Here is an 18,964-nt window from a genome sequence, read left to right on the forward strand (position 1 = left end):
TCTCCATGAACTGCATTGCAAAAACGAGTTCTCAAGGTGTCCCGAAATCGTTTGTTTGAAAAATTTGATGCAGACAGGTGTATTTAACCCTACCGCCGACGCATAGCTTGTGCCTACGTCATTGTACACGCCCAGCATTTTATGTGTTTCGTGTGACGCTCTGCCACTAGGCAACGCCCCCTGAACTCGGCTTCAGGCGACACGGGTCACCCTGACACGCCAAGCGTTCACATTGCTCGACGCGGGCCGAAGGTGTAGTAGCCTGGGTGCCAGCCGAACTTAGCCCCGCCCATAAAAGTTTTGGTCGGGAAGTTCGGTCTGGCTCTGCTCAGTTGGGAAATCATTATGCCCGACCAAGAATCGGTCGACCCAATCAGATTGCCAGGGCGGGCTTTATACGATGATGGACAGATGATCAACAGGGACATTATCGACTACGTCACTAAAGAGCTGAACATGGCTGCCGCTGGAGAGCTAGGGTGTGTAGATTCTGCCATTGAGTCTGTTCTACATTCATTTTGAAAGACGAACAGAGGAACGCGATAAAGGCTTTTATCGATAGAAAATATGTTTTTGCCGTCCTTCCTACAACAAATGTGTGTGTTGCTTAAAGCTGCAGTCTGCAGGATTTGTTGTTGTCATACGTAAAGTCCTACTTTTTGGCATTTTAAGAGTTTACATGATCTATCAGAACGCTTGAAGTTGAAAACGGTGACCTCCGTAGTCGCAAAATGCAAGAAATGCTTATTTTTTAACCGAAAAATAAAAAGTTATTCAACTTCCTGTCCCGCCCCTTCAAAACACATGAGAACTCGTGCACGTCTACGTGCACACCAGATGCGCCCACACGACTCCTCATTCATCAACTCACCTGTCATTTGCGATCATGGAAGACACAGTAAGTAGACAAGCCCGTAATGAAGTTCAATAGTCTAGATAAATAAGCGTGGAGACGAGCCTACCTTGTATCGCGCGTGCACAATCGGTGATTGACAGGCAGCAGAGCCCAGCTCGTAACCTGATTGGTTACCTTTTACCGGTCCGGTCTGCAATTTTGTAAACAAACCTGCTGGCTTTGGAGGGACCTAGCGGGACATATAGGGGACCTAGAGAACTCATTTTTTTTTTGTATTGGGGTATTTAATGTACTACTTTCAGAATCCCCGGACAGTTCCAGGCATTATGCTTGAAAAAGAGTTGCAGACTGCAGCTTTAATCTACGTCACATACTACGTTGCTCTGATTGGTTGTAGGTCTATCCAATTGAGCGAAGAGGCATTTTTTCTCCTGGTTCGGTTGAAACACGCCCCATACTCAAATCTCTATTGAGCGGTATCAGACTCACATTCTGACTAGAATCGTGAGTATGACGTAGTCAGGCTACTAAGGTAGCGGGTCGCAGTGTGAAAGGGGCTAAAGAAAGACTTATGGTCAATTTCAACTATGTTTTTCACCAGAGGACCGAGCTTCTTCGTGGGGTCAGCATAGTTTAAGCTAACATAACGGTGACTTTACTTTGCAAAAGCTCAAACAAGCACAAGAACTTGAAGTGAAAGTTCTATTTCCATTGTGTTAAACTGACAGTATTTAATTTGGTAACTTCTTTGGGCTCCAGGAACGATCCACATTGTGTGTTATTTGCTGATTTAGCTTTTTGGTCTACACCAGCTGATATTATGTTTGATGTACTTCTAATGTACAATGATGGTGCAGATTAAATTATGGGCTGGAATGTACAGCCGTAACAATTCTTCTATGATTGGTTTCCATGCTTTATATCTTTTTTTTCTTTTGTCCCAAAAAAATTCTTATGGTGCTGCTCAAAAAGATAATTTTCTGGAAATGCTAAAACATCTATGCGAGGTCTGATAACCATTTAATTCTCTGCGCAGTAATGCTGCACCTTCATCCACGGGATCGTTGTCAAAAGGACATGCCATGTTGGTGAAAAAAGTCTCCTCCTACTTTGCCTAATGGACTTCTAGAAGTAGAAGAACTCGCTCTGCTGACTGAATGAGGAAATCATATGGCGTGTGTGGCTGAAAGAGGGCGGAGACAGAAAGAAACTCGAGGTTTCTCGAGTAAAACCTGGTCCCGACCAGGTTCGGTTCATAGAGTCTGTTACTACGGTAACTGACCGAGAGGTTAAGTTACCTCTCTTTGTGAAACAGGCAAGAGTTACCCCTCTTTCCCGGGTTTGAGTTACCTCCCTTTGTGAAACGGAAAACTCAGAGTTTCCCTCATTTCAGGGTTAATCAACTCAGTTTTCACTAAACCTGCTTTGTGAAACAGACATCAGGTCTAAAATTTTGTATTTGTAGGTTTTTTACCTCCATCTGTTGATCTATTTCAGCCCAGTCTCACAGCTACAAGTAAAAAGTAACAAAAGCATGCCCACAGACACGAATGTTCAAGTCACTTTACCAGGCAACCCTCTGGAGGATTTATCGTTAATAAACTGAAGTTGCGGTTTTAACCATTTGTGGTAAAATGGCAGTAGTTTAATGAGTTAAGATTTGGGATCATCCACTTTGACTTTGAATCCATTCATTAACTTAAACAGAAAACAATATTTGACGTTAATGTTCTGAAATTCCTCCACAAATGCACAAATGTCTGTCATGCGGCGTGGGCGTGGGAGGTCCGAGGGCTGGAATGTGCAACAGCTGGATGTCCCCCCTTGGCAGATGAGGCGGGTAGCTGATGATGAGGGCACTCTGGGCCTTGTGGAGGAGGAAGAGGAAGAGAAGAAGAGGATTCCTCGCTCCCTTCTCACCCATCTGTGAGAACCTGGAAGCGGCGTGAGGATTTTCTATCATGAGGCAATGGACTCGATCCCCGGGGAGGGCCGCTGCTCCTCCCACCTCACACTTTTCTCAGCTGCTGTGTCTCATTCAGCCGTCACACCGCTGCTGCAGTCCTCTCCAGCTGTGCTGTTTGTCAGATTTCCTCACTTACGAAACAGCAGAAAATTGACTTTGGAGCCTTTTTTTTTTTTTCTTTTTGTGATAGTGTGTTTTTTTTTTTTTTTAAACGGAGCAACAAATCACATTGGAACACACTGGCCTGCCAGCATTGTATAACGGAGCGCCGCATTCTCTCCAATGCCCTCCTGAAATCATGTCTCTTCCGCTGCAGGTCATTTATTTTCTGTCAGCCTCAACATGTGCTTGGTATTCTCCTGGTGTCGTCTAATTTGTCAGCTGCTGGATTTCATTCTCCAGCGCTTTTTAGTTTTTTTCCCTCCTCCCATTTAAACACCACGGGCAGTGCTGGAAGAAGCACTCTGACTCTTTCTTTAGTAAAAGTACCACTAACACAGTTTAAAGTGACTTACAAGTAAGAGTTCTGCATCTAAAGGCTGATCTTAAGTTGATTTAGCTGTACAACCCCCCCGCTTTTTTAGATTGTTTTGATAAATCAGATCTATTGTAACACTGTTTTGTACTTTCATTTGATAAAATTTGACTTAAATTTTAAGAAAGTAACTTATCAGTAAACAATATTAAATAAAAGGACGTGGAATAGAAATGTACAATAAGTCAAAATTCCTCGAAATGCACTGAAGTACTTACCAGGGGTACAGAAAACGGTTTTGACATTAAATTTGTCATGAAATCTGTACTCTGACCTCTTTACGAAACAATCAGTAGCACTTTTGAGCTTGCTTCTAAGGAGCTTGATTCACAAATTGTCGCTGGCTTTTGTTTGTTATGTTACAAGCTGCTAAAGTCTCCTGGCACTTGGGGCTGAATGGGAAGATAATCTGAAACTGCGTGTTTGGGCAGTCTGTGTGCACCAGTTAGCATATTCACATGACACTTGGAAAAAAAAGAAAAAGAAATGTTGTAGTCTGACCAAAAAAAAAAAGAACTTTTAAAATGCATGTTAACATCTGTCTGCGAATAGCACAAAACTGGGCCAACACACCCAGTTACTGTGGTTGGGGATCTAAACATTCCTGATATAAACTCTCAATTAGACTCAATGGTCCGAGACACTCCGCAGAAGTTCGAAGAGTGAATTGCAAGTGTATACTAACACAGCCAAACTCCCGAATAAAGCTGCTCTCATCCATGTGTTTTTCTTTTTCTTATGTCAGATGGCTAAACGTGTTTGAAATTGTGATTGAAAATCATCCCTTTAAAACTATGTGTGAACTCATGATCACTCGTGATCATTTAAAGCATTTCCAGGCCGTTGCTCTGCTCTAATAAAATCCAGATTTTACCACGTTTCAACTCACTGTCTTTTAAAGGATTTCCAGAGAGAGTCTCTGCTCTGATAAAATCCAGATTTTTTTTTAAATTTTTTAATCACAGCCTCCTCTGACAAAAATCACCATTCAAGTAACTTAAAGACGATCTCTGGGTCGTGAATACAGATATGCTCACATGTACGAAGATTTACGATCATTCTACGAAACTTAGAATGTCATTTTCTCACACAGCCCACAGTGTTGCAGCGACTGAGGTTTCCTCAGCAGTGGACACTCTGCTCCTCATTTTACTTTTCCAGGTTTTGTATGAAGAGTGTTTTAGCTTTACTGTATTTTTTGATTTGGATGCTTCATCTTTTTTGTTAACTTGTCCACGATGTATGCTTCTTTAAAAAGGATCAGTCAGCTGTTTATACAGAGTCTTGATACTGAATTAGATTATAATTGATTGAATCAAATTGGATTCTGTTTGGATTGCAATGAATTGAATTTAGTTGGTAATAACTGATATCAAGCTTGTTCTGTGTTTTAAGTGCCTTGAGATCGTATATGTTGTGAATTGGCACAATATAAATAAACTGAATTGAGTTGAATCCATGGCCCTGAGATGGACTGGCGGCCTGTCCAGGGTGTACCCCGCCTCTCGCCCATTGACTGCTGGGATAGGCTCCAGCCCCCCCCGCGACCCGACCGACGGATTCAGCGGTATAGATAATGGATGGATGGATGGATGGAGTTGAATCCAGTAAAAGTGTCATGATTTTGTACGAAAATCAAATTTTGACTCGCTGTAGAGAAAAATCTTGTGTACCCACAGGGATCTTTCCCATTTGGAAGCCATTGCACTGTACCATGCGTGCAACAATCAATACACAGCGTCCAACTGGAGTAGACTCTGAACCGGAACTGTTCTGGGATCCTTTAACCAGAAATGAATGCCGCTCTATTGACTGTGCAGTGAAAAAGAAGCTATAGAACCTGAAACTAGATGCACCACAACATTTAAAGAGCCCATATTACGCTTCTTTTTGGTTCATACTCCCATTTCATCACGCTATTAGACAGAGGTGGGACCAAGCCATTATTTTGCAAGTCCCAAGTCAGTATTAGCAAGTCCTGAGTCAAGACTGAAAAGTTCAAAGTCAAGTACAAGTCCTCAACACTGAGATTCAAGTCACAGCCAAGTCATCATGAGCTCTTCATCAAATACTTTTCTTTTAATGGATATTGAAATATAAAGTTTACACAAATAATATATTTTTTTCTGAAATTTGTACTTGGTTATTTGAAGACTTTTTCAAATTCAAGAGTAAATGTAATATTGGGGAAAAATGGTGCTGCTTCCAATACACAATCCTGTAAAACATTAACACAAATGACATGGTTTCGGTTCAGCAACGTATTTCACTAATCCCATATTGAAACTGCATAGAAGTTTTTAAGCTTTTTTATTCTTTTCTTAACAGCTGGGCATTTCTGATTAGTACATAGAATATGAACTGATTAGTTCCTCCTGTCAACCTTTGCCAAGCCAGCTCCATGCTGACTGTGTCTGGTAATCAATATTTAAACACCACGTAGGAGCGGTATCAAGTATTTCCAAGTCAAGTCTGAAGTCATTAAATTCATGAATTCTGAATTGGATCATTTTATCTATAATCTCTTTCCAAAATGCTACAAATCTCACAGAAGAAGAGGGAGAACCTTGACAAGCAAAATGTGATCTCTTTAAAGTTCAACACTATACCCCCAACGTCTTTAGAACACGTGAGCAACTTTTGTCATCTTGAGTTAGCCTGTACACCAAAATGACTAGTAAAGTTAACAAAATATAGTTTTAGAGTGATTCCTTTTATCTAACGCACATTGACGAGGTGGTAATTGATTGATTGGAAGGCTTACAGATTACTGTAGCGGTGTAGCTTTTTTCATGATTTTTGAGGGTATTTTATTGTCTTGACTCGCTTTGCGGACCAAAAATCACTAAACTGAATGAATGAATAGACGTGCCAAAAGCTCTCTGCTTTAACAAAGCTCCGAGTTTGATGCACATGATGGTTTGGAATCTTCACAGTTCTGAACTAAATCTGTGAAGATCCATATTTCTTCAAGTGTCAGGTTTTTTTTTCCTGCTCACTGCGGGTGTGCCTGTGTGGTAACTGGAACACTTGCATGCTTTTTCTCCATCCCGCAGACGAGGTCTTAGGGGAGCCACTCGTCAAGTTGTGCAGGGGAGGAGTTTTAGTGTGTTTGGGCAACTCTGAGTAATCGGTCCTATCATCACATCACAAGGCTGCCTCCACACTTGGGTCCCCCCCCCATGTCCGTCCGTGCATGGGATTTTTTCCCTGAGCAGCAGCCGTGCACAGGGAGCTGTGGAGGGAGGTTCTCTGAGTGGGAGAAGTTTTTGTGTGTCTGTGCGTTCATTCAGCGGATGCTCAGTGGCCCTTGAACAGCTTGGATTTAACTGTTGACCGGCAGGCTTACAGGTGGCGTTTTGGGGGAACAGTGAGAGTACTGTTGACGGAACCAGCAGCATGTTGAAGATCCAGACGTGCTCGCTTCTCCTGGTTCTTTGTGCCGGGAGCCTGGAGGCCTGGTTGTGGTACAAAGAACCAAAACCCATCACAGAAACCTCAACAGCGACAACTGCAACCACAAGCCTTGCAACCACAAGCCCTGCAACCACAGCCCATGACATGACTACGAAGGAAGGGAAGGTGGATGGCACCTTAATCGGGGTTGGGGAGGAAATCATCAGCGTGGCCACAGGAATTCGTAAGTTTGTGGAGACGTGGGACGGGACTCCGACCACCTGGACTACTAGCCGGAGCGTTACTGAGAAGGTGGAGAGCGCTAAGCCTAACGTGACGGATGAAACAGGCAGGTTCAGAGAGGGGAGGGTGGATGAAGGGTCTGGGGTTGTGGGAGGGAATGGGTCAGGGTCCAGGGCTGATATCGGGTCAGTTGTCGAGGTTGATGTTTCTAGAATAAATGGGACTGTTGCCTCAGCATCACCTTGTCTCTCCGTGCCTTCTGATTGGCCCGTTTGCAAACGGCCCAACTTTTTCACGCTGCCCAACTTTTTCAACCACACATCTGTGGAAGAGGTGAGGGCGGTCCTAGATGAGTGGGCGTGGCTTGTGAGGGCGGGGTGTCACCACAGCGTAGAGTGGTTCCTCTGCCTCCTGCTGGCGCCCAAGTGCCCCCCTCCTGCCGCGCCCCTGCACCTGCCCTGTCGCGGTTTCTGCCATGTGCTGCAAGACAGCTGCTGGGCATCCCTGGAAAACGGGCGTCTTCCGGTGGAGTGTGACCACTTGCCTGAAAGAGCGCAGGAGCCCGGGCGTCCTGCGTGCGCGTCAGTTAGTAACTGGAAAGGTAACCCCAGCGGGTTGGAATGTATCCTGTGTGGTGATACATTTCGAATCCGGTCAATTCTTTTAGTTTCTTTCTTCAGTTTGTTTTGTGGTCCAAGCACATTGTCGTTGCTTTAGTCTTTAGGTTAGGTAGGTGTCATTCTGGTCGTATTGGACATCAAACGCATGGTTACTTTATGTTGCAATAGCAGTGGAAAGACTTCTCCCACAGAGCGTAAACCTTTATGACAGGAAATGTTGCAGAGGTCCTCTTTCGCCAGACTTGATTTGATGTTTTTACCATTTTTCAAAACCAAACTAAATACTTGTCATTTGTACCAGGCACCCTTTGGTGCTTCGGTTTCACTGGAAGAAAAGAATCAACCTGCAGGGCCTCGAGTTCAGACGCAAAATGGCACTGAAATTGTAGCAACGATCAGCATGTACAAAATAAAACAGAATTTCCTGCAGCCCAGTCCAGAACCCCAAAATATTAGGTTTATTGTAATGTAAAGCAACAAAGTTTATGATCATATTGGTTCATTTTCAAATTAAACCAAATTGAATGAAAAAATTGCCTACATCACCCGCAATGCAACTCAGTCACCAGCAGATATGCTTGCGATGGCTCCTAGAGTTCTGATAACTCCACTTTTGCACATGTACCACAGCAGTAGTCCTCCTGCCTGATGTAACAGTTACAACTTTTTTTTTTTTTTAGCATGGATGCATACATGGTTGTGTTTATTGCTCTGCAAGTCTCTGCAAATATACTTCTCAAACCCTATGATGCCTGAAAAATGGTTACCATTAATTTAAAGTACAGAAAACCTGAAGTTCGGCTTCTCGTGATTGTCTCGTAAGCTGCGCAGTGAGGAATCTACAAAAAGCAGCGTTTTTGTGTGACGAGTCGGTAACGTTTCAGCTAGGGAAGTCTTACAGGTTTCGCGAGGTGGGAGCTGTCATTCTGGTCGTATTGGACATCAAACACATGTTCCCTTCATGTTGCAAAAGCAAGACTTGGCTCAGAAGCTTCTCCCCCAGAGTGTAAACCCTTATGACAGGAAATGCTGCAGAGGCCCTCGCATTTGGCTTTTAGTGCCTTCATAAATTCAGCAGCACGTCGAGTCGGTGGCTTCTTTCAGGGTTAACAGTATGAACTCTGCTACATAAAACCATCATTATGTGTTTTCCCAGAGGTGCAGTTAGTGCAAATGTTCCAGGTTTAAGTGGCAGATGGTTTTGTGTCACATGCAAGGTTCATGTTTACACAACTGTTCGACTTAGAACAAAAGAAAAATGGATGGTTTCTGAAGGTACAGTGTGTGAGAGAGAATATTTCTACGGGAACTGCTCTGGCTTTGGACTGTTGTCGTGTTGTGCTGCTGTTGGGGCAGAACAAGGTCTGAGCACCTGCAAAGACTCAACACAAAGAGTGAGAAAAGGTAACTAGGGCTGTGAGCTAACAATACTCCAGAGGAGTGTAGATGACAAAGTGCAATCAGTGCCTCTGTTAAGCCAAAAGGCAGTTTTCAGTGTCACAAAGCTGGCTCTCTTTTAACCCAGCTAAATCACCATGGAAATGGGGATCTCGCCAGCTTTTCAGACTGAGACATTCATATGTCATCTGGCAGAATGTTACAAGTTGATTTCTGACACGGGAATAAAATTTTAAGTGCGTAATGATCTTTGATGAATCTGGGCTTGTTAGAGCAAACTGACAGAGAATCGGCGTCAGCTGTTATTTTGAAAGTTGCTTAGTGGGGCACATTCGGATGTTCATCAAATTCTGGCATTTCTAATGGCAACATTTAGCGTTTCAGCATGTAAATCATTGACGCACCATGGATTTTAACCTCAACTATGAATCATTCCTTTCGACCATGACTCAATAACAACTGATTCCTCTGCTGAAAGAATATGTTAAATATATAAACCTGTTGACCCGCCACACAAACTTTGCAGTGATAGTAAAACAACATGTAGATTATGCATCCTATTGCAGTGAGTTTGTCAATCAAAATGTCCTGATTTCTCAACAAACCCAGTCTATAACTACCGCAGATATCAGATCCAACACGCAGTGCCTTCTCACGTAGTCTTTCCCACTTCTAATATCAATGAACAGTGTTTACAGAAATCAAATGTAGTGTCTACTGTGATGCCGGTGTGCCCCCCCACCCCCCGCAGCATCCCTCAGGTTGTATGTTTCTACTCTCACGTCCTACTCTTGGATAGCAGCCCTTCATTTCTGTCCAGGCTCATCTACTCGTCATCGCGCTTCTTGGTTTCTGATCAGCTGCAGTGGCCTGATGTGCTGATTTTCCGGCTTCCACAGTCACGGAAAAGAAGTCAGTCGGGCCATCTGTGGTGGGAGGGGGGAGCTGTGGATGACATTTATGATAGTTGCTGTGGGTGGGAAAATGGTCCGCTCCGAAGACAGAGTACGTCGATTGTGTGCTTGGTTTGAGGGAAAGGGCAACGGTGTCACAGATGGCAACAAGAGAGCTTTGTGGCTGGGAGGAGACGGGGCGGCTTGACGTCTCTGCCAGGGGTCAGAGGGCACCGCCAGTTGCCCACCCACTGAAACCAATAAAGCTTGATCGTTGATAATTGAGTGTTTGGCAGACCATTGGAAGATGAGTACAGATAGGGAGTGGAACAGTGTGTGAGAGAGACTTTTATGGGAGTGGGGAAGTACCCGCTCTTTATCTCAGTGTGCAGAAACACTGCGTGAGGTCAGGTTTAAACAATTTAATCTGCATTTCAGAACATTAACGTATCACTTAAGGGTAGAAGATTGACCCTGACTCACTTTCAATTGCCTGAAATTGGCTTTTTTTTACAGTTAGATTAATGCTTAGATTAAGGTGCTTATGCTCATCCCAGATGTCAGTCCCTCTTCTGCATCCGATTGTGTGCAGCTGCTTACATCATTACCAAGAAGGCTGATCATTTCAGACTGAACTGATCCAACATCAGTCCGCTTTAATTAGCTCTCATCTTTCAGTTTAATCAAACGAGGATTAGGATCTGACTGGGGATCAGAAGGGGGTGAACCTGTTTGAACTGATGCCGCTCGACCGGGTTCGGGTCTCCGTATGGCAGAACCGCAGCTGTAGGGTTAGCTTAGCAGACAGCGTTGGCTTCCTACTAGGCTGGGAGTGTTTGGTGTCGGCCTGTCTTAGGGTAAAGCAGCAGATCTTATCATGACACAGTTTCATTAGCTTGTTATTGCAGGGCTTACTTTTCCAAATATGGCCTGCAGCTATCAGACGGGGGTAAAATGACCACAACTATACACACTTATTAGACGTTTTTGTGTAATTGTAAGAGGTTGAATGAGTTTTCTGCCAATGAAAATATTTCAGGTCAGGCAGAAGTGGATTAGAGTGAAGTTAACTTTTATCTCTTAACTCTTGCCTGCACTCTTAAGCCCAAACAAACTATGAATTACACTGTTTTGTCCATCTAACTTTGTATATTAGCCTCTTAAGATGGCTGTGTTTGGATTATCTGAAATGAAATATGACCTCCTGCTGATTTTTTTTTTTTTCTTTTCTTGCCTCTCATCTTGTCTTCATGTTTCTCCACCAGGGAAGAGGGAGGCACTCCACTCATAAACCTCTGGAGAACCCCATTAGTTCCACAATGACATTTCAGCATGCTTTAACTGGCGTGCAGTGTCAGTGCAGCCTTCTGGGTCTGTGTGCTTCTTCCATCTAAGAGTCCCTCATGTTCCTCTTTCCCATGGATATCTGACACGCATTTCCTTTCCCTGTATGTCTGCCCATCTGGCCGTCTTTGCCTCTCTTCACTGGCATATCTTTCTCATTAACTCACTAAAGCAGGCATTGAATTTCTCACGAGTTACATGCTAAAGAATATGGACCTGGCAGTCCAGTAATCCTCTGAAACTGAATATACATGAAGTCACTTGTATTTGCCAGTTCATTCAGGGCTATTACTCATTGCCACCTTATTCTTTTTTTTTTTTCAAAAGTTGCTTCAATTTCAGAAAGAATCACATATCACATATTTTTATCCACCAATCAGTATTTAGCAATGTTGGAGTCAAAACTTTCTCCTCACGTTGCGAAAAGGAGAAAAAGGCAAGAATTTGAAACCACTAGCATTTTCATGATTATTCTCAGTACCACATTCAAAAGTGTGGCTATCAATGTAATAAAACAAACAAATTCTCTCTTTCTCGTGTTTTTGTAAGAAATGTCCCTCTTTAGGGTATAATGCATTATGAACCAGTGACCGCAAGAATAGGAATAAATACGCTGGGGAAAAGAAAAAATGGTCTTTGCTACCTGGTGTTTGTTTTGCTTCTTTCACAAGGAAAACAGAAATAATTTCAGAGCTTGAGGCAGAGATTGCAGCTCTGATTAAGAGAGGAAAAAAACAAACAAAAGTCAAAAGCTTGTGTTATTTTCACATAATGGTCTTCAAATAGTAGTGTTACTAGTTTTTTGGCACATATTGTTGGTGTTCATGGGAGGTTTCCTTACTCCGGGCTGCAGGATCTTGCCAGTGTGAGAGGTGGTTAGACAAGACCGCTTCCAGATGTTAAAGCGTATTAAAAATAAGAACAGGACTTGGCTTGAGAAAATCAAGTTCCCATCCTTGATTAAATGTAAACTCACATCTTGAAACGGAGAAGCTGGCTTTTTCTGCAGGCATAATCTGTCAGACGTGATTCGTGAAACAGCTGCAGCAGCTGTGTTGCTGTGAGATGAACCAATAGCAGGTGCCCTCAGTGGGAAGTCGACCACCCTGCCCTGCCCAGGCTTCAGCTCAGTGAAATCTCTCAGGAATCCAGGCTTAGTTGCAGTCTGTGCAGGTGGAGACAACACAACAACCAGCATATGTGCAGCATGAACTCTGTAAGTCTTTTTTTGTGCTTCGGTTCACACCCCTCCAGCAATTGGATCTGAGCTGGTGGATGCTATACACTGCAGCACCTTTGGAAAAATTATACAGGGATAATTTGATATTGTGGTGTCATTTTACACAATAACTCTTACAGAAAAGGTTTTGTGGCTGTAGAGGTCAAACTTTTTTTTTGAAAATGTATTAATTCTAACAGTTCAATTTCAGTTTAGTTATTCAGTTTATACTTAAGTTTATGATTCAATTGAGATTCCTTTGGAGAATCTCACTTTACTTTTTTGGAGCTTACTGGGTGTAGTTAAATCGCATCAATGAATTCAAGATCTGCCTTTGATCCCTCAAAGTTCGATACCCTTTTTTTGGCTAATCCATTGAAGTAAACAAAAGTTAGAACTTCCAAATAAATTCAACAATGTGTTTGTTATATGAAGTCGTGTAGTGGATTTTCTAAGTCATTATATCGATAATAAAAAGGACAGTTTGAGTGCAAGTGAGAATACAGTAGGCTTCCAATAAGACTGACACATGACAGCAACTTCACATTCTTTATCAAGTCCTCTTTATCACATGTTACCTTGCTAAAATGCTAAACTAAGGAAGGGGACATGGTACATATTATGCAGTCTTTAGCTTTAGCACATTAGCATTTTTAGCATGTTTTATTGGGACGTAGCGTCAGTTCAGTATGACTGACTCGTCAAAAATAAACTACAGTTAAATTGTTATTTAATTCTTAATGTAAAATTGCTTAAAATGTCAGCATTTAATATGCCAAACAAATATTTACCTCCGACAAGGAGGTTATGTGATCGCTCGAGTCTGTTGGTTTGTCTGGATGTCTGGATGTTTGTCTGTTCGCTGCAATCTTGCGACCTGCCACAAGGTGGCTTGGCTTGGTTGTTTCGTTGTCGTTGAGGGAGGGGTAGGAGGTTGCCTGGCGACGCCAGTCCATTGTAGTCCATATAATTGTAGTTCAACCGCAGCGGAAATAAACATGGCGACGGAAGAACGCTAGAAGCTATCCATGAAGTTGTCTCAACCCTGGAGAGCATTATACAATTAAAACAAGGGCAAGAGGAATGCCTCGTCAATTTTGTTAGTGGCAAGGATGTCGTAGCTCTCCTTCCAACTGGCTTTGGGAAAAGTTTGATTTATCAAATGGTACCGGTATAATGAAAGCGGATGTGGGAAGCGTGATTCGCGAGCTACAGCCTCGCGAGAGTAAGCATGAACCTCGGCGCATAACCAACGTCATTTCTAAACATTACTGATTGGTTAAGGGAAATCCGTTACTCCAATGAATTTAAGTTGCTGGGTAAGGTCCCGCCCTCCATGGAAACGGATTCCTCTTGGGTTTTCCCAGACTGTTTGACAGAGTCAACAGTCGGCTTTCGCCCAGGCTAGGTAGGAGGGGGTGCGCAGGGGGGAAGGTAAACAAAAATGGAAGCCGTTTCTGAGAAGTCGCATCTGAAAGATAGCATCTTAACTTTGTAAACCTTTTCAATCGGAACACGAGCCAGCTGAATCTATGCACAAGTTTAAGCAGACGCATCGCTTTCTCTCGGACGTGGTGGATTACGACGTTAATCGTTTCAGACCATTCACTACAATATATGGGTGGATAAAAAAAAATGCGCTTATAAAACAAAGCTTCATTGGCGGAGGTCTGCACTCTCTGAGTGCATTTCTAGTTAAAGCATGTGACCCTCATGCTAAGCTAGTATGAACATGTTAGCAATGTCGTAGCCCAATTATTAGGATGAAAGCAACAGCATATAGCTGCAAGGCAAGATAAGTCATCATAGATTGCCTATTTTTGAGTTTTGTCAAAATATATAAAATGTTTGCATCCTAATATACTACATAAAAGGTTTTTGTCATGGTAAGCAAAGGTGTGTCAAGCTTAAATCAGTATCATGTTAAAATGCTAAAGTAAGGACACAAATATACAATGCTCATGTCAGTGTATATAAAACTGATGATCAGTGATTGCTCAAAATGTTATCAAGCCAAATTCATATCAGTCTCTGCTTTTGTTTTCAGTGCTAAATGATTTCTGACTGAATCTATATGAGGTTTAGACTGTGCTTCTCCTTTTGCTGTTGGAATTTGTCATTTCTCTTTTTCTACTGTTATTTTTCTACCGAATAATTGATGTCCAATGAGAGGCACAGTTTAGCAGGGAAATTGATGTTTAAAGACAGCAAATGACAGTGGATCAGTAAAAATAAGCTTATTCCCTATTTCATATGTTGTTATTAAGATTATGAATGACGAGTTTATAATCGTCATTGTCTTGCTTTGTGTTAGGATTTTCTCAACCTTCTTTCATGACATTCCCGTTCTTTATGAAGCTGGGAAACCCCCCCACACCACACCACACCCCCACGACTGTTGACTTTAAAGTCCCTTTAATGCACAGATTTTAAAAATCTGAGCCAAATACTTTTTCCCTTGTGATGCTGATGCAACATAATTGTCGGTCTCTTGGTTTCCCATTGGGCTATTTCAGGCCATGGGAACTGGAATATTAGCGGTTTTTCCATTAATTTGCCCACTCGGTCTCTCAGACACCATATCATAAATATGGTATTGGTTCAATTTGTGCACCCCCTTTAAGCCCGCTGCATAGAGGTCACTGCTGGATTTAACATCTGTGGTTTGCTTTTTGACTTTAAAGTAAGTGTGGCTTTTGTTTGTTTCTCCAGAGTTCACTCGGTGTGGCAGCTAATTTTATAGCAGTAGACCAACTGGTTGAACTCCATGTGGTTTCAACGTGCATTTTAAGATTTCCTCAGAGTCAATTTATTTTTGTATTTATTCATTCACACAGAGCCATGAAAGAGTATGGTTGTTTTTTCCCAAAGACCTTGTGATTTGCTATTTTTTATTTATTTATTTTTTATTTTATTTTTTAAACATGTATTTGTTGAAGTAAGACTTAAGTTTTTTTTTTTTTTTTTTTTTAAACCTTGTCCCTAAATCTGAATACTACGTTTTGTCTTCCTTGCAGAAGAAAATGGTGTGACTTTGCTCCAGCTGATTGGTGAACCTCCACCAGACCAGATAACTAAGGTCACGTTACCAGGAGGCAATCCTGCCTACCAGTTCAGTTCTGGTTCTGTGATGGGCCAGCTGGCTGTGGCCCATGTCCCTAACCCCCTGTACCGGCACTTCTCCCTCATCTTCAACATCAAACCCTTCACCCCCGCGGCCGCCGTCCTTTTTGCCATCACAGATGCACCCCAGAGGCTCATGTACATTGGCATCAAGCTCAGCGCAGTGCAGTCTGGCCGTCAGAAGCTGCGGTTCTTCTACACCGAACCGGACTCCGAGGCTTCGTACGAGGCAGCCAGTTTCGACGTGCCCAGCCTGGAGAACAGCTGGGGCCGGTTTGCGCTGTCAGTCTTGGAGGATCAGGTGACTTTCTACTCGGAATGTGACATGGAGCCACAGGTGGTGAAGTTTGAGCGCTCGCCGGATCCGATGGAGCTTGACCCAGGGGCGGGGATCTTTGTGGGTCAGGCAGGAGGGGCGGACCCTGACAAGTTTGAGGTAATCTTTTGAGGATTGATTGACTGACAAGCTTCTTGTGATTGTTGATTTTACATTTTTTATCAGGATTGTTTGATCATTCATCCACTTACAATGTAAAAACCAAAGAGGAAAACAAATCAGAAAACATAGTATGCTTTAGAATTTGGACAAATGAACTTGACTTTTGTCAGCGAATATTCTAAAAGCAGGACATCTGTATTGTTTCAGAATGTTTTTCCATTTAATTTTTAGGGGAAAAAAAGGTTTGGATAAACAATGTAATCACTTTTACATACTTCAGTTAAATAATTTCAAAAAGTTCTCGTTTTACACTTTTGTATAAGGAGGAAAGGCTGATTTTCTAGCCATAAACTCCAGGGTACCGGCAGAGGAAATGCTCATGTGCTGAAGAAATGTTTCAAGAGATTTGTCGAACAGGGAACAAAAAAAAACAAAAAAAAACGGAGGAACAGCAATGAATCTTCTGCCAAACGTCCCTTTTGGGGCTCGGATAATTCAAGAAACATGCTGTTTACTGAAAGAGCAGGTGTGTGAGTGTGAGTGTTTGTGGTCATCCAACGTTTTTTTTTCCAACGTGTGTGACTGCTTGTGACTTTGACCAGGTGAGCACATGTCACAGACTTTTGAAGATTGAAAGCTGAGATGAAAAACTGTCTCAGTATCTCAGGCTATCTCATTTATTTGTTTATTCATTCTAGGGTTTAATCTCAGAGCTGAAATTCGTGGGAGACCCTCGGGCTGCGGAGCGTTTCTGTGACGAAGACGACGACTCTTATGAAGTGAGCGTGTGTTTCTGTCATACTCCGTATGAAAAGCTTCTGGGTGCTTCTGTGTTTACACGTCTTTGTCCGCATCTCGCAGCCTTCTGGTGACTTTGGCAGCGGACAAGCCGACAGGACACCGAAAGGGAACACTGTGAAGGTTGGTGTACCCCTTAACTCTGACCTATGAATCATTCAAGCTTAAAAAAACAAAACACACCAACTCATGGGACCAAGCAGTTTTAAATGGTATCTTAAGGCTCTGAGTTATTAGCCTGGCAAAAGCTCTAGTTGCATCAATAAGAAGAAAACACAGTTTGAGAGACAAAAGATAATATTTTTGCAGCAACAGCTTAAAATGTGGCATATCTCAGCAATCTGCAGTGCTTCCTTAAAATATTGAAGGAACTGGAAAAGTGGCAGATCTACCAAAAAAAAACAAAAACGTGTACAGCAGATGAACAGTCTCTGAAAGCGATGTCCTTAAGAAAAAGGAAAAAAAAGTCAGCAAAGACCTAACACATGACCTGAGAGACGCTTCTGTACCTTCAGTGGATCCATCCACTGAAGCCTCATCTGCTCTGAGGCATACTCTGTAGCCTCTGAGCCTGGTCCGAGTCCCGGCCGGGGCCCCCGTGGTGCGTGTTTTCCCCATTAACGTGTGGGGTCTCTCTGGGTCCTTCGACTTCCTCGCACCATCTAAAAAAACACTCATGCTAGGTCAGCACGGTTATTCTAAACTGTCCCCTTGGATTGAGCGTGAGCGTGCATGGTTGTTTGTCTTGTTTTCCTCCCTGTAACAGCTCGGATTGGACCCCAGACTCCTGTCTTGGATTAAGCAGGCACAGAACATGGATAGATGGCCTTGATGTGATTCTAGCACGTCTCCTTTTTGAAGAAACCTTACTTTCTTGCAAGTGTTCACCTCCTGCCCCAACTTCAACTGCATTAGACTGTCAGGAAAAACCACTGATAGGGTTCGTGAGGCTGTGCTGTGTCGGAACGGGGACCCAAGATGCCAAAAAACACGGGATCAACAGTGAATGAAGCAAACACAGATGTACCACTGGTTCACCTGTAGGTTTGCCTAAATTATTGCTCTTTCCACAATTTTTTTAAAAACAGCGTTTCACGTGCAAACAACTTTTTAGACTCATTCAACACAAGTAAGTGTTAATGGAATTTAATAAACCTGTGAGGGTTGCAAAGGCTGCAGGGCCTTGTGTTTAACAAGGAATGGTATGAAAATGTCCACACGCTGCGTGGCAGTGGAGCAGACATTGCTCCATTTTCTGTTCAAAGCTCCTCTAAGCAGCAGGCGGCAGCAGTGAAAAAATGATCCACAATTGGCAGAATTTTTTTTTATCCGTCGAAGGTGAAGAGTAGGCTCAACTTTTCTTTTTGCAACGTAACGGCCGAATTTTATTTAAAACATCCACTTTTTCATGAAGTGAAAGCTTCGATAAGGTTGCATCAGATTTTCTGTATTTGTGCAAACGTGTTTTTTTTTTTTTTTTTTACACCACTTGTTTTCTATTCTGTTCCATCCTCAGACCACTCCCCCACCCCTCCGTCCGGTCCCCGAACCCCCGCAGGTATCCTCACGGGGGACAACAATCACACGGACAGGTAAGAAAAAAAAAGGCCGCAGTGTTTCCCACAGATGTGAAGGCAATGTGTGGTGGTGGGCCGGGGGGGGTAAAAAATAAAAATTCTTCAAAATAATGGGTGACACAGGTGCGGCTTTTCTGCAGATATTCACATCTTCATTGTAAACAAATTAATAACATAGCTAATTACACTGGTCGGACTGTTCAGCTGTTTCAGACTGATACCTCCGGTTCAGGCTGCTCCTCATCCTCAACACGCACGTTTCACTTTCAATCGCGGAAAATATTTTTCAATACTCATCTGGATTGAAGCAGCAAACATTCAGTGTAAGAGTTTAAAAAAACTACTTTATTTGATTCACAGCTGCTAGTGTTTAGACCTCGACAACCCAACTACATTTTTTTTTCTTTTTTTACGGCAAACTTGCGACTAGTTAACTTTATAAAGAAGGCGTAATCGCTTGTTTGCTATGGGACGGGACAACATTGTATTCAAAATATAAAATATTTTTATAGGACTTTTTAATGTGTGATTTTATAAAGGTGCACGTGATACCAACC

At 42.7% G+C, this 18,964-nt stretch overlaps 1 protein-coding gene across 4 annotated transcripts in view; it reads left to right on the forward strand.

Annotated features, from left to right (window-relative positions):
* LOC142391664 (uncharacterized) overlaps window positions 1–18,964 on the forward strand; it is a 66,928-nt gene that overhangs the window by 26,747 nt on the left and 21,217 nt on the right. For all 4 annotated transcript variants that reach the window (XR_012770596.1, XM_075477627.1, XM_075477628.1 and 1 more), the window contains exons 2-5: window positions 15,488–16,029; window positions 16,731–16,811; window positions 16,894–16,953; window positions 18,347–18,422. Coding sequence is in view for 3 of the 4 variants with exons in the window: in XM_075477627.1 (XP_075333742.1) it covers window positions 15,488–16,029; window positions 16,731–16,811; window positions 16,894–16,953; window positions 18,347–18,422 (759 nt within the window). In the remaining variant the exon portion in view is untranslated. The remainder of the gene's footprint in view (window positions 1–15,487; window positions 16,030–16,730; window positions 16,812–16,893; window positions 16,954–18,346; window positions 18,423–18,964) is intronic.

Source organism: Odontesthes bonariensis, chromosome 11 (genome assembly GCF_027942865.1).
Source record: "Odontesthes bonariensis isolate fOdoBon6 chromosome 11, fOdoBon6.hap1, whole genome shotgun sequence".
Taxonomy (NCBI): domain Eukaryota; kingdom Metazoa; phylum Chordata; class Actinopteri; order Atheriniformes; family Atherinopsidae; genus Odontesthes; species Odontesthes bonariensis.